Genomic DNA, 14,329 nt, shown 5'->3' with positions numbered 1-14,329 from the left:
ACCTTGGCATCATATTTTATTCCAACTTCTCTTTTAAAAAGCAGGTTAAAAAGGTAACTCAAATAACCAAATTCAACCTAGCTAATTTCCGATACATATGAAATTGTTTGACTATAAAGGCAGCAAAGCTGTAATTCAATGCTATGATACTCCCTCACTTAACATTCTGCTTGACTAGTTGGGACCAAGCTTGCCGTACAACATTAAAACCAATTCACTCCGTCTACTGTACAAACAGGCTCTCAAAGTGCTTGATAGAAAGCCCAATAAACATCATCACTGTTACATCCTCAGAAAGCATAAGCTCATTGTCTTGTCCTGCACTGTTGGTTAAGGGCTTGTAAGTAAGCATTTCACGGTAAGGTCTGCACATGTTGTATTCAGCGCATGTGACAAATAAAGTTTGATTTGATTTTGATTTGATTTGTCTTCAGGATCCTAAATGGCCTAACTCCGCCCCACCTAGTACTTTGGTTAAACAGAAAAGGCAAACCCACGGCAACAGATCCAGGTCTGCGGTGAGAGGTGACTGTACCCTCAAGGAAAAGCACTTTCAGATCATCTGCTTTCTCTGTGAGAGCTTCCCATGTCTGGAACACACTGCCACCAGACACGTAACTGCACCACCTATCACACCTTCACACGAAAAACATAAAGACATGGCTAAAGGCCAATCAAACTTGTGAACATAATCCCTAGCTGTGTATTGCTGCTTTCCATGTTATCTGTTGTACTGTATGTACGTATCTTGTGAGGTGTGTAAACACTGTTTGTTGCTTTTATGTATTTTGTTTTGTTGTTTTTTTGTGCTATTGTCGGTCTGCCTGCTGCATTTGCTTGTCCTATGTTGTCTGTATTGTTATTGTAATAGTTTTTAATAACCTGCCCAGGGACACTTTTACTGAAACATTGATGAATGTGCACTGTAGAATTAACCTCAATAAAGTGGAAGTAAAGTATTGTACGGTAGGCTCTTTGATATTTTTTTACATGAAATGTACATGACACCTATGAGTAGGTATTATCTTTAGAGTTCGTGATCTAGCTAATGTGTTTTGAGTTTCCACTTCCTCAGGTGGTGAATTAGCCCCAAATGTATCAGCCTGTGACCTTAGAGCACATAAAGATGCAGTCAAATTCATCTCTCTTGACATTTTTTTTTAAATAAAAATTTGGCCCTATTTTAACAGTAAAATTTCAAAACAATATTGTAAGTGTCTATCAAAAATGCATGATAATCCCTAGATTAGGTTGCACCTCATAAATGTGTAATCACATCACAAGATGATGAAACAACACATTTCTTCAATTCCATCTCAGTAGTCTATAACACTTTTAATAAAGCTCTGTATAAGCCTTTAGAAGATGATAGGCCCTGAAAATAAATTGGTGCAACCAAATCATGGGCTGGTGCCACTAACTGAAAAGGAAAATGTTCATCTAGAGCCCTGCTACAAGGGGAATGTCCCCCATATGGAGAAAGATGAGAAGAATGTTGGCACGACCAAATGTAGGCTACGGTGCAACTCGCTATTCAGGTAGGATGCACTTTTTTTCCCCTTTTGTTTCTCTTCTCGTATTTTATAATCATTTTTTTTATCATTGTTATTATTGTAGATCTATTAATTCATCCAAATGAGTTCTTTAAATATGAAACGTGTTTTGTTTCATTCTCTTTATCCAACATGCTATTGTGCCTACCCATAACCACAGCCACACTCGAGATGGACCTGGTTATTACCAAGGACTTTCTATTGACATATCCTCCATTGTTGACGTTGCTTTATCTGATCACTATTATCTGGTCCATTATGCTATTCTGAGAGAGCAACTTGGCATATATAACAAGGCAATTAGAAATGCCAGACGGGCACATTTTTGAACTTGATCACTAATAATCCGAATAATTAGAGAGTGCTCTTCTCCAGCATCGGTGGCCTGACAAATCCTACTCCCGCAAACCTATGTGAACTTTCCTCCACATCTCAATGTGATGGATGAGTTTGCTGCATATTTCAGAGATAAGATAACCAACATTAGGCTGAGTATTAGTCAGGCAATCTGGATGTATTTTACCTGGTTGACACAGACGTGCTCAGGAAAGTGATATCACAAGCCTTCTACCTGCCTTCTCCATCCTATCCCCACCGCCTTCTTCAAAACAGTTTTTAATTGCATATCTGAAGAAGTGAAGGCTATTGTTAATCACTCCCTGTTCACAGGCACTTTCCCCACTGCACTAAAAACTGTTATGGCGAAACCCTTTCTGAAAAGTAATCTATATTCTTCGGCTCCTAGCAATTTTCTGCCAATCTCCAACCTTCCATTCTTAAGCAAAATTCTGGAGAAATTGGTTTTCAAACAGCTAAATGTTTTTTTGAAGTGCCAACTGTATTTTAAAAAAAATCCATTCTGGTTTTCATGCCCACCACAGCACAGAGACGGCCTTAGTTGAAGTGGTAAATGATCTTAGAGCGAACACAGATGCCAAACAGCTTTCTGTTCATGTAGTCTTGGGTTTAAGTGTTGCATTCGACACTGTTGACCATGATGTCGTTCTGGACAGACTGGAGCGGTGGGTTGGCCTCTCCGGTCCAGTTCTAAATTGGTTTCGGGCCTATTTAACCGGTCAAGAGTTGTCGTCACCCTTGGTGAACATAACTCAGAGAAAATAGATATCACAAGTGGCGTTCCACAAGGTTTCGAATTTGGGTCCCGTACCGTTCAGTTTATATGTTACCCCTTGGCAGCGTTATCAGAAAGCACAACATTGATTTTCACTGCTACGCAGATGATATACAACTTCACATTTCTGTGTCACCAGAGGATTTTAGCTCCAGAGATAAATTATTAGATTGTATAAGTAATTTAAATAGTTGGATGGCTCACAACTTCTTCCAGCTAAATCAAGACAAGACCAAGGTACTTTTTGGAGCCAAAGCACAGTGAGAGAATCTGGCTGCACATTTGAATTCACATAAAGATAAAATACCATATAAAAAAAACCTAGGTGTCATTTTAGATTCTGAACTTAATTTTGAATCACACAGTAGGAATGTGACCAAAATAGCTTTTTACTACTTGAGGAACATTGCCAAGGTGCGGCCGTTTCTCAGGCTGATACAGAGAGACTCATACATGCTTTTATTACAAGAAGGCTTGACTACTGTAATGCTCTCCTGTCTGGTCTACCCAAAAAAGCCATTGGTCAACTGCAAAATACACAGAATTCTTCAGCATAGGTACTGACCAAGACCAGATGGAGAGCACATATTACTCTAGTTTAAAGTCTGCATTGGCTGCCTGTAAGATTTAGAATACATTTTAAGATTATTCTATTGGTTTTTAAATCAAGCCACGATTTTGAACCCCAATACATGTCAGACATGCTTTTAAGTTATGTACCCAGTAGGTCCCTCAGGTCCTCTGGCACTGGCCTTTTAACTTTACCAAAGCCTAGAACCAAGAGGCACGGAGAGACAGCCTTTAGTTATTATGCTCCCAGCCTCTGGAATAGCCTGCCAGAGAACCTGGGGGAGGCCGAAACTCATTTCAATTAATGATATTCTGTACATAAATAGGGATACACATTCACAAGGCCACTTCAGCTGAAGCATTGGTGATTGGCCTCCGCCCGTCTGCATTGCTACAGAAGGCGAAGCCCCAAGCTGCTCAGTATGACCACTTCTGTTCCTCCTACCATTTTAAAGACTGGTCCATGTTTACAAATACTCCCAAGACAGGGTTCAGCCAGAGTTTACTGCCCACACACAATCCCACCCCTTCCTCCTCACATATCTGCCCTGCAATGGGAAGCACTCACACATTAAACAGTCAAGCACACTAGCTAAATAACACCCATCTACCCATTCCCCAATTCCATTTAGCATAAATACTGTAAGTACATAAATAAGTAGGGCCGGGACGATACCAGTATTGCGATACTCGTGAGCAAGGAAACAAAACACAAAGCGGATTTAACTTAGGAAAACAGCCCTTGTACATGTGTGTTGTACATGTCAAGGGCATGTTTTGCGCACTTGAAATCTTGTTAAGTGTTTTCCAAGGCAACACAGTGCATCGTTGTTCATTGTAACGACTTTTTCTACTGCTACTCAGTCTCTAACACAATATTTCACTGGACATAATTTCACCAGAGAGGTTGTGCTTCAAATGCCTTCCAGATAGATAGAAGCCCTACATCAGGGATCATCAACTAGATTCAGCCGCTGGCCGATTTCTTCATAAGGGGATGGACGGGGGGCCGGAACATAATTACAAATCGTTTGTTGACTGCAAAATGACTGCAAGAAGCCCAAACAGATACAATATTTGACTAAAACATAATCATTTCAAATTTTGCTTACATTTGTCTACGATCACGTCTGTCTATTATGTGCGGGATTACCTGGGAACAGATTTCCTCAATTAAAATCACTTGTAGCTGATTTCCTGGTGTTTTTAAGTCCAACATTAAAACATAAATAAAAATTTAAAAATTATAGATATATATAATATAGATATTTTGCTCAGAAAACTTGGGGGGTCAAAAAAACTACCCAGGGGACAAGTTCAGCCAGTTGGGGAACTCTGTCCTATATAAATCTCTTACTGTACTCTTGTATTAAACAAGAAGAGATTTCATTGAAGGAGTTCCATGGCACAAAATGCTGCTCTATATCTCTCCACAGTTTGAGCATAGAGAACTACGCACTGAAACTTTAGTCTGAAGAGCGTAAAGCCCCAAAGTCTCTGTAGTGACATAAGTGAGTGATACCCTGTGCTCACACATTTTAGCAGACTCTTTCAGGGGGTAGTAAAAATAGCCTCTTCTCCAAATAGAGTATTATTACTGGAACATTGCAGTAATGTGATCAGCCTTCTGCCCAATTCCTCTTCTCTCTCTGTCTGTCAATGTCACTCTCATACACAGATCACACGCACACACACGCAAATCACACACAAATCACACATCATCAGAGAGACCACTGGTGAAAAAAAATGAACATGTCATCTCACCTGCTCTGTACAGAGTTGACTGCGGCCTGCATAACGGAAGCGGCTGCCTCCTGGGCCTTGCGGTTGACGTTGCCCAGTGAAGGAGGGCCCATCCCTGGGCCTGCCGGCTGGGGCATACTGGGGGAGCTGGGGGCCATGTTGGGGTAGGGTCGGCTGCCCGCGCCAAGACTGCGGCCCATGGGCATGGGCTGCCCGGGACCCTGGCCGTGCATGGGGCTGCTGGCATTCATACCCAGGCTGTTGGTCATGCCAGGGCCGGGACTGCTGTAGTTGGCACTGGGGGTCCCACCGTAGTTGGGTGGACGTGGGTAGTTACCTGAGGACAGAGGAGAAATAGAACATCTGGGAGTTAGCAGAGGCCAGTTTAACAATAACAGTACGTTTATTCCTCAGCATAAATAAAGTGACAGTTATCTATCTTATGCTAGTTCCATGTAGTCATTTTCTCTTATTCACTCTGTATCCATTGCAGAGGAGAACCTAGAGGCTTGGCACACAAAGGATACTCTTCTATACATGCTTTACGAGTCAACTGTAAGTTGTTTTAGATAAAAGTGCATGCTAAATGACCATAGTATTACAGTATGCAGCTACGGCGTCACTGCACAAGGATTATATTGTGATAGAAAATCAACATCATATGTGAAATAGAAGCAAATGTCAGATGAAACAGCTTAACTGACACATACATCATCACACTTTTGTCTCAATAGCCTCTGTAGGGTGTATCTATGTGAATACAGTTGTTTGTTTTACTGAAGCCATTGATATATTGGCTGCAGATTTGACATCTATGGGAGGGGAGGGATGCTGAATCACCATGTGAACAATTGCAAAGCTTGAGTTTGAGAAACACTTGAGAGCCACTGTAATCTGCAGTAAAGGCTTTCTTCCTGCCCCAGCAGCCATAATGGCACCAGCCTTCCTAACGCACATTTAAACCCCTGCATTTAGGCTTAACACACTCCAGAACCAGCTGGAAAAGGAGTCACAAACATTCAAGAAAACACACACACATGCATGCATGTGCGCACACACCACACACACACGGAAAATGTGGAGTCCCTTTTGTGAAGGGGGCTATTTATTTTGATTTGATTAAGAGTGCTTTAGTCGGGGCTCAAAGCCTAATCCCTCTGAGAATATGTCTGGAAAAGGGGATCAAGTCCCTTTAAACCTGAATGAGGAAAGTTCAATGACAATACTCCGCGCATGGAACAGACTCCAAAAATGGAAATAGCTCTTGGTGTCCTCGAGCTGCTTCAGAGGAAAGACATTCCTTATGACGTAAGCCTGCGAGTCCAACAGAGAAACAAGCTCCCTCGGAGACGGGATTTATATCGAATCAAAACAAGTCTTTCCCATGAAACTCTGCTGCTCCAGTTGAATTTGCCCAGAAAGTGTGATGAAATGTAGTGTAGCAGGAAATGTAGAGTGCCAGATATGTATCTGGGGAGTCTGGCTGATTTGGAACACAGTTGACACCTGTCAAGGGTTTTGGGGCCTCATTGCCAACTTTCCAAAAAAGGAACCGTTAAAAGAAAAAGGTGGTTGGAGGACAAGCACATGAGGATGTATTAAAACATGGATAGGGTGTGTGTGGATGTGTGTGAGCATGTGTGTATATGCAGTGAGGCACAGTACCATTCCACTCTCTTTTCAGCAGTGACATTGTTGAGAACCCTGGGAATCATCTGTCTTGTGGTATCCTCCATCTCCTCCTCATTGTACTGTACGTGCTGTATCTGAAACGCCTGAGTCAGCGGCCCACGCCGCCCAGCTGCTGAACCCCAACACTGGTTGGGCTCTGGCTCTGCTCCATTGCTTTGCAGTGCTCTTTTTGTGTGTGTGTGTGTTGTTGTGTGAGGCCCATTTGTGTGAGGCCCATCACTGAGGCCCATTTGGATATTCCAACTGGGGTTTTCCATCTTTAGCATCCAGGCTGCCAATCAGAAAAGAGCAAGAGACAGAGCCTGTGAAGTTTCCATAAAGGCTAGCATTTCCTAATCTGCTGTGGTTTACACTTCCACAAACGCTACCGTGAGAGTCGTATGGACGAGGAAGGATCACATAGAAGTGGACACGACCAAATGAAGGCTATGTGTTCTGCACAGAGTTCAACAATCATACTGTTTTGACATTTAAGAGACTATCTTCAGTTTAAGAGCTGTGTTTAGGGTGACCAGAGATACACTTCAAGCAGCTATTTGAGAGAAAAATCTTGTCTGTATTCTCATTTTTGGGTCTTTTTTCAGGCGGACAAGAAGGATTCACATTCAGCTGTCCTGTGAGGTGTTCTTCTTCAGCGTGATAATAGTTCATTTTCAAGATGGCTGGTAATGCAGCTGGTGCCATGCCAGGGTGCTACTTCAGGGGGGAGTAGTGGTGCCGCTCCCGGCTCCGCTCTGTTCTCTACAGCCACTGAGGGGCCCATCTCTTACCCAGAATACCACTACATGATCCAGGGCTGCTCTGCGGGGCCTCTCGTCCTCATTCAGACTTTTACACAGCACTCACACACCTAAGCATCAGCTTTATCTGCTCCTTTTGCTGTTTAGGCACATTTACAAGCAAAACAGAGAGAAAAAGCGGCAGAGAGATATAATTTCTCTTCCATACCTTACTATTCTCCTGACCCAGCCCTCCCTGCCATCTCAGGCTGCGGTTGCCTTTGGGAGGTGTGGTATTTATAACCGACAGAGGCAGAGAGAGGACTGCGGTGTGATACCAATTACATGGAAATTCCAGGCATGGTCATGCATTCTGAGGCGCTGTTGCCGAGCTGTATTTAATCTCCACACTCCTGCGGGAAAAGGAGGACTGTGACCGAACAGATTACAGACACTGCTTCCTCAGCAGACTGGATGCAGCGTTGCTAACAACCGGCTCACCCATCCCTGGCTTTGGCAGGAATCTGTGGACTCCATCACTGAGGAACGTAACACAGATTACACAGCAGTAGTCTACAGCTGCAGGACATAGAGAATGGCCAGATTTGCTTAGTTAATGTTAAAAACAAACTGTGTAGTATGTTGCTGAACACAATCAAATGGGGAGCATGACAGTGTTCTTTTGGAGAGAAGAATTATGGGTAAAAGTTATTTTTTTCCCTTTTCGATTCCTCAGAAATTCTCTCAAATTCTCTCTCCCTCTCACCCGCCTGCCTTTCTCGCTCACTTCGCCCTCCCTCCCTCTCTTCTGGCCCGAGGCCCCAGGTAGATCCTCTCAAAGCCACCTCAGCATCTCTCTCAGCAGGGCGTCTATGGTGCAGCAGGTACGGAGCACCTCAGGGCTCCGTACTTGGTCCAACCCATTTCCCAAATCCTTCACTGCCCCTGCGGCTCTCTGGGATTGAGCTCTCCTTTTACCAAATAAGGTAGAAGGGCTCAACAAAGCATCCAGGCTCACAAACTGCTGTCGAAAGCATGGCTATTACCAGTGGGGTACTTAACCTTGGAGCAGTGGGGGTGAGAGTGGGATGTTAGCTGTGGGAGAGGCACAGCAGGCTTTTCCTCTTTTCACTGACTCTGTCTTACAACACTCCACATAGCTCAGGTCTGTATCTACTGTAGTGTACATGGCTTATAGAGCACGTCTGCAGAGCAGCTGCGGGAACAACTGGAGGCACTTTAACAGAGCCTGGTATCAACAAACTATACAAGATCATGCAGAAGAACTTGGGCCTCTTGTGTTTGAAAGGGGGTTCAAAGGGCGGTCAACATATTTTGTAGTTAAACATTGTAAGTGGTCAACCCAGATGCTGTACCTCATTGCGTTAGTAGAGAGGAGGTAGGTGGATTTCCTTGTGCTGACCTGAAGGTTGTAGTATCCTTTCCCTTGATAAAAGACAAATGCTGTCGCATTTAAGTTATACAATGAAACAAGAGACAGTTTTCATGTTCTTAGCCAGAGTACAAGCTCAGCGTGTCAGAGTGTGTCAGCGATGAGAGAGATAGAGAGAGAGAGACAGGGAGAGCTAGAGTGTAGAAAGAGAGTGTGTATTGGTGATACACACACACTGATGTGTGTTCAGTTGTTCACAGCCTGAGGCTTGGATCTTACATTTTACATTTTTTTCTAGCAGTGCCAAGACTGGCCAAGAAAAACAGAGTGCAGGGATCAGGAACTTGGAGTGCGTTTCCATGTTGGTTTAATGGGTTAGTAATTTTGTGGCACGGGAAAGACGGGAAGCAGATGGAGCCGTCATTAAGGACAATGAGCAGCAGCTGCCTGGCCTGTTCACCTCAGCTCAAGCCCCAGCCAACACAGGCCAGCCTGAACAGACCAGCCTGAACAGACCAGTCTGAACAAACCCTTTCATAACCAGGGCCCAGAGCCCACCCCACACCCCCACCACCAGGGCACTGCAACCGCCTGGGGGATCCATGGACCCACTCCAACACACATGTTCCTCAGTGGGGGTCCTGTGTGCTTGTGTGTTGAGAGAGAGAGAGAATGCAAAAGAGAGAGAGAGAGAGAGAGAGAATGAAAAGAGAGAGATAGAGAGAGAGAGAGAGAGAGAGAAGAGCGTGTGTATGTGTGTGTACTCTGTCTTTAGATTGTATGGGGGTGGAGGGGTTGGCTTGCCACTGGCGAGAACATCCCTACTGTCAGCTGTGCAGCGTTTCGCACTCATCCAACTCCAGACTTTTTATATTTCAGTTTTGTTCTGCCTCAGCCACTGGCTGTCATCCCAGCTAAGTCACATTAGCACATAAGAGTGGGAGGAGAGAGGCCAAATACCACATGCATTAGAGCTATTAATCAACATGGAACTAATGTCAGGGTCACAGTGATATTAGAAAAACACACACATGGACGGTGCCTTCATCACAGTGACACAGAGCACACATTACTAATACCCCAAAATGTCCTTTGGTGCACATCCAGGTGAACTAAACACAAAAGCAGATGCAAAGATATGGGAGTGACTGCTGCTTTCTACAGCCGCATGGAGAACACTCAACTCGAAAAGACACTTTAATTGCAAAGAGGTATTCAAAGAATTTTTCCCACCAAGTGCTGAAATGGACTGGTGTGTTTTGGCAGATTTTTTGACCGGCGAAACAAGAGCCAGCATATCTGACAGGTTACTGGTTTCAAATCGACTTCATTCACACTATAACTTATAATACACAGTGTTTGGTCAAATTCAGTGACCACAGACCATAGCTGTGTTTGAATACCCATACTAACATAATGTATACTACATACTTAATGAGTACAGTACCAGTCAAAAGTTTGGACACACCTACTCATTCAAGGGTTTTTCTTAATTTTTACTATTTTATACATTGTAGAATAATAGTGAAGACATCAAAACTATGAAATAATATATACGGAATCATGTAGTTACCAAAAAGTGTTATTTATAAATATATTTTAGATTCTTCAAAGTAGCCACCCTTTGCCTTGATTAAAGCTTTGCACACTCTTGGCATTCTCTCAACCAGTTTCATGCGGAATGCTTTTCCAACAGTCTTGAAGGAGTTCCCACATATATTGAGCACTTGTTGGCTGCTTTTCACTCTGCGGTCCAACTCATCCCAAACCATCTCAATTGGGTTGAGGTCGGGGGATTGTGTAGGCCAAGTCATCTGATGCAGCACTCCATCACTCTCATTATTGGTCAAATAGCCCTTACACTGCCTGGAGGTGTGTTTTGGGTCATTGTCCTGTTGAAAAACAAATAATAGTCCCGCTAAGCGCAAACCAGATGGGACGGCATATCGCTGCAGAATTCTGTGGTAGCTGTGCTGGTCAAGTGTGCCTTGAATTCTAAATAAATCACTGACAGTGTCACCAGCAAAGCACCCCCACACCATCAAACCTCCTTCTCCAGGCTTCACGGTGGGAACCACACATGCGGAGATCATCTGTTCACCTACTCTGCGTCTCACAAAGACACGGCGGTTGGAAACAAAAATCTCAAATTTGTATTTCCACTGTTCTAATGTCCATTGCTTGTGTTTCTTGGCCCAAGCAAGTCTCTTCTTCTTATTGGTGTCCTTTGACAGTTGTTTTTTTGCAGAAATTCAACCATGAAGGCCTGATTCACGCAGTCTCAGTTGTGTCTGTTACTTGAACTCTGTGAAGCAATTTATTTGGGCTGCAATCTGAGGTGCAGTTAACTCTAATGCAGCAGAGGTAACTCCAGGTCTTCCTGTCCTGTGGCGGTCCTCATGAGAGCCAGTTTTGTCATAGAGCTTGATGGTTTCTGCAACTGCACTTGAAGAAACTTTTAAAGTTCTTGAAATTTTCCGTATTGACTGACCTTCATGTCTTAAAGTAATGATGGACTGTTGTTTCTCTTTGCTTATTTGAGCTGTTCATGCTATCTTCCCACCCCCACCTTGTCACAACACAAATGATTGGCTCAAAGGCATTAAGAAGGAAAGAAATTCCACAAATTAACTTTAACAAGGCACACCTGTTAATTGAAATGCATTCCAAGTGACTACCTTATGAAGCTGGTTGAGAGAATGCCAAGAGTGTGCAAAACTGTTATGAAGGCAAAGGGTGGCCAACACTTTTTTGGTTACTAAATGATTCCATGTGTTATTTTATTGATATCTTCACTATTATTCTACAATGCAGAAAATAGTAAAAATAAATAAAAACCCTGGAATGAGTAGGTGTGTCCAAACTTTTGACTGGTACTGTATGTATCTCACTGATCATCCCTAAAGCCAACACCTCATTTGGCCGCCTTTCGTTACAGTTCTCTGCTGCCTGTGACTGGAACGAATTGCAAAAATCGCTGAAGTTGGAGACTTTTATCTCCCTCACCAACTTCAAACATCTGCTATCTGAGCAGCTAACCGATCGCTTCATCTGTACATAGTCTATCGGTAAATAGCCCACCCATTTACCTACCTCATCCCCATACTGTTTATATTTATTTACTTTTCTGCTCTTTTGCACACCAGTATCTCTACCTGTACATGACCATCTGATCATTTATCACTCCAGTGTTATTCTGCTAAATTGTAATTTTTCGCCTACCTCCTCATGCCTTTTGCACACAATGAATATAGACTCTCTTTTTTTTTCTTCCTACTGTGTTATTGACTTGTTAATTGTTTACTCCATGTGTAACTCTGTGTTGTCTGTTCACACTGCTATGCTTTATCTTGGCCAGGTCGCAGTTGTAAATGAGAACTTGTTCTCAACTAGCCCAGCTCGTTAAATAAAGGTAAAATAAAATGTACTACATACTATTAGTTAATTTTAGTATACTTTAAAAGAACTGTATCCTTTCAGTTGAGCGTACTAGCGCCAGGCCTGTCTACTGGAAGTTGATGCTGTTGCTATGCAACCCCTTGCTAGCTTATTATCATATCAAATTACTAGCTAGACATATTATAACTTTGGGTGTGTTCGTGACCTCACAACTGCAGTCAAGCACCCAAGCTAATTGGCTAACGTTGGTAAGCTTGCTAGCTAGTACCAGACACAAATGAGAGAACACCTCACTCTGACCATTTTACTCGCACTAGCAGAGCTGGTTAGACTGTTTTCATGTTATCCAGAGTGTCGGTGACTGAAACTATGCTGCTGGCAACAACTTAATTACGCTTTTTTGCCAACGTTGACTGACACCGGCCATATTCAACAGGTGTTGTGAGTGTTCGTAAATTCATCAGTTATTCTGTGCTCTGGCACACTCAAATGAGAGTAGCCAGAACAAATTTACAAACACACCCGAATTCACAATGTCCATTGAGAACGCACAACGACTATACCACTTAGCTAAGCTAAGAATTATGTGTATAATCAAGTCAATAAATGTTGGCTAGTTAGTTAGATCGCATATAGTTAATATACTGGCAAGTTCGATGTATTAGTAGCCAACTCGTTAGGTAGCTAGCTAACATACCGGCACTTATTGCTGTAATGATATGCAATGCGGTTCCAAAGGACAGCGTAGCTAACAAATTGTCAGCCAACATAACGTGTAACGTAACTTATTTAAAAAGTCATTACTTTAATACATTGTTCAACATTTTCTTAACATTTTGCCATAATTAGTTAAAGCAATGAATTTGTACCTGCTCTCGTCGGACTTCGGCAGCACATTTTCCGCCATTTTCTTTCAATCTGAAAATGTTGTGAAGCAACGCACATTTTTGGAAGAATTGTATTATGGGGCCTGAAAGCACATTGCTTGTATACTTCGTATTTTGGCGAATGTAGTACATCTGGGAACATTTGGCATACTAACTACAGTATATCCATACTATGAGCAATAAGCACACTATATACTCAATTTATGTCACAAATAGTACGGTTAGTTGGGTTAGTATGAGTATTCCAACACAGCTTATGACTCCTTTTTCAAACCATTCTGTAATTATATTTGACCACGGGGGAAAGACTATGGTACGAATACTGCAATGTGGGTCTGATTTGAAATGCACTCTCAGACTAGAAGTATCCTCTCTACTGTTTCCCACAAGTCTACCACAGGTCAAAGGATGACAACATCATACTGACCTCCTCATTGGCTTTAATGACATTGGTGGGCAATTAAAACACTAACCCATTTCTGTGGGCAACTTAAAAATACTGACCCCAGTAATGGCATTGAACAACATCACTGAGCTCAGAAAACACGTTTTATCAGCCAGGCCTGCCACGGGCCTGCCACGGGCCTGCCACGGGCCTGCCACGGGCCTGCCACGGGCCTGCCACGGGCCTGCCACGGGCCTGCCACGTCAATCTGTCTTTAATCCAATAATGATATAGGCATGGGTAGCGTCTAGAGTTCAAGTGCTTCATGAATATTCTGACGAATGGCTTAATCCCATAGTGAGGGGGGGGAGAAAGAGAGAGAGAGAGAGAAGGAACCAGGTCAATGCTATTGTTTCCTTAAAACACTATGTAGAGAGTTGACATTTATGTCAAGGTCCACAACATTTTCTCTCAAATACAAGAGAATAAAATGTCTTCAGTGGCTGCCAAGTAGTGCTGGTTGAATATGGAAATACTAATGCCATTCCTCAGTAAGTGGATCCATTTAGAGGGATTCTTACTCATGAGCCATTACCCGTTCATACTCTTACTGTAAACCAGAGTTACTAACTGTCCTGTTATATACACTACATGACCAAAAGTATGTGGACACCTGCTCGTCAAACATCTCATTCCAAAATCATAGCAATTAATATGGAGTTGGCCCATCCCTGCTTTAACAGCCTTCACTCGTCTGGAAAGGCTTTCCACTAGATATTGTAACTTTGCTGTGGGGACTTGCTTCCATTCAGCCACAAGAGCATTAGTGAAGTTGGGCGATTAGGCCTGGCTCGCA

At 42.9% G+C, this 14,329-nt stretch overlaps 1 protein-coding gene across 1 annotated transcript in view; it reads right to left on the bottom strand.

Annotated features, from left to right (window-relative positions):
• Positions 1–14,329, bottom strand: part of LOC135525999 (AT-rich interactive domain-containing protein 1B-like) — a 230,430-nt gene that overhangs the window by 35,019 nt on the left and 181,082 nt on the right. The window contains 1 exon segment of the mRNA XM_064954001.1: positions 5,020–5,335. Within this exon segment, the coding sequence (XP_064810073.1) occupies positions 5,020–5,335 (316 nt within the window).

The sequence above is a fragment of the Oncorhynchus masou genome, chromosome 32 (genome assembly GCF_036934945.1).
Source record: "Oncorhynchus masou masou isolate Uvic2021 chromosome 32, UVic_Omas_1.1, whole genome shotgun sequence".
NCBI classification, from domain to species: domain Eukaryota; kingdom Metazoa; phylum Chordata; class Actinopteri; order Salmoniformes; family Salmonidae; genus Oncorhynchus; species Oncorhynchus masou.
The sequence above is the reverse complement of the archived record's forward strand: the minus strand, read 5'-3'. Positions and strand labels throughout refer to the sequence as shown.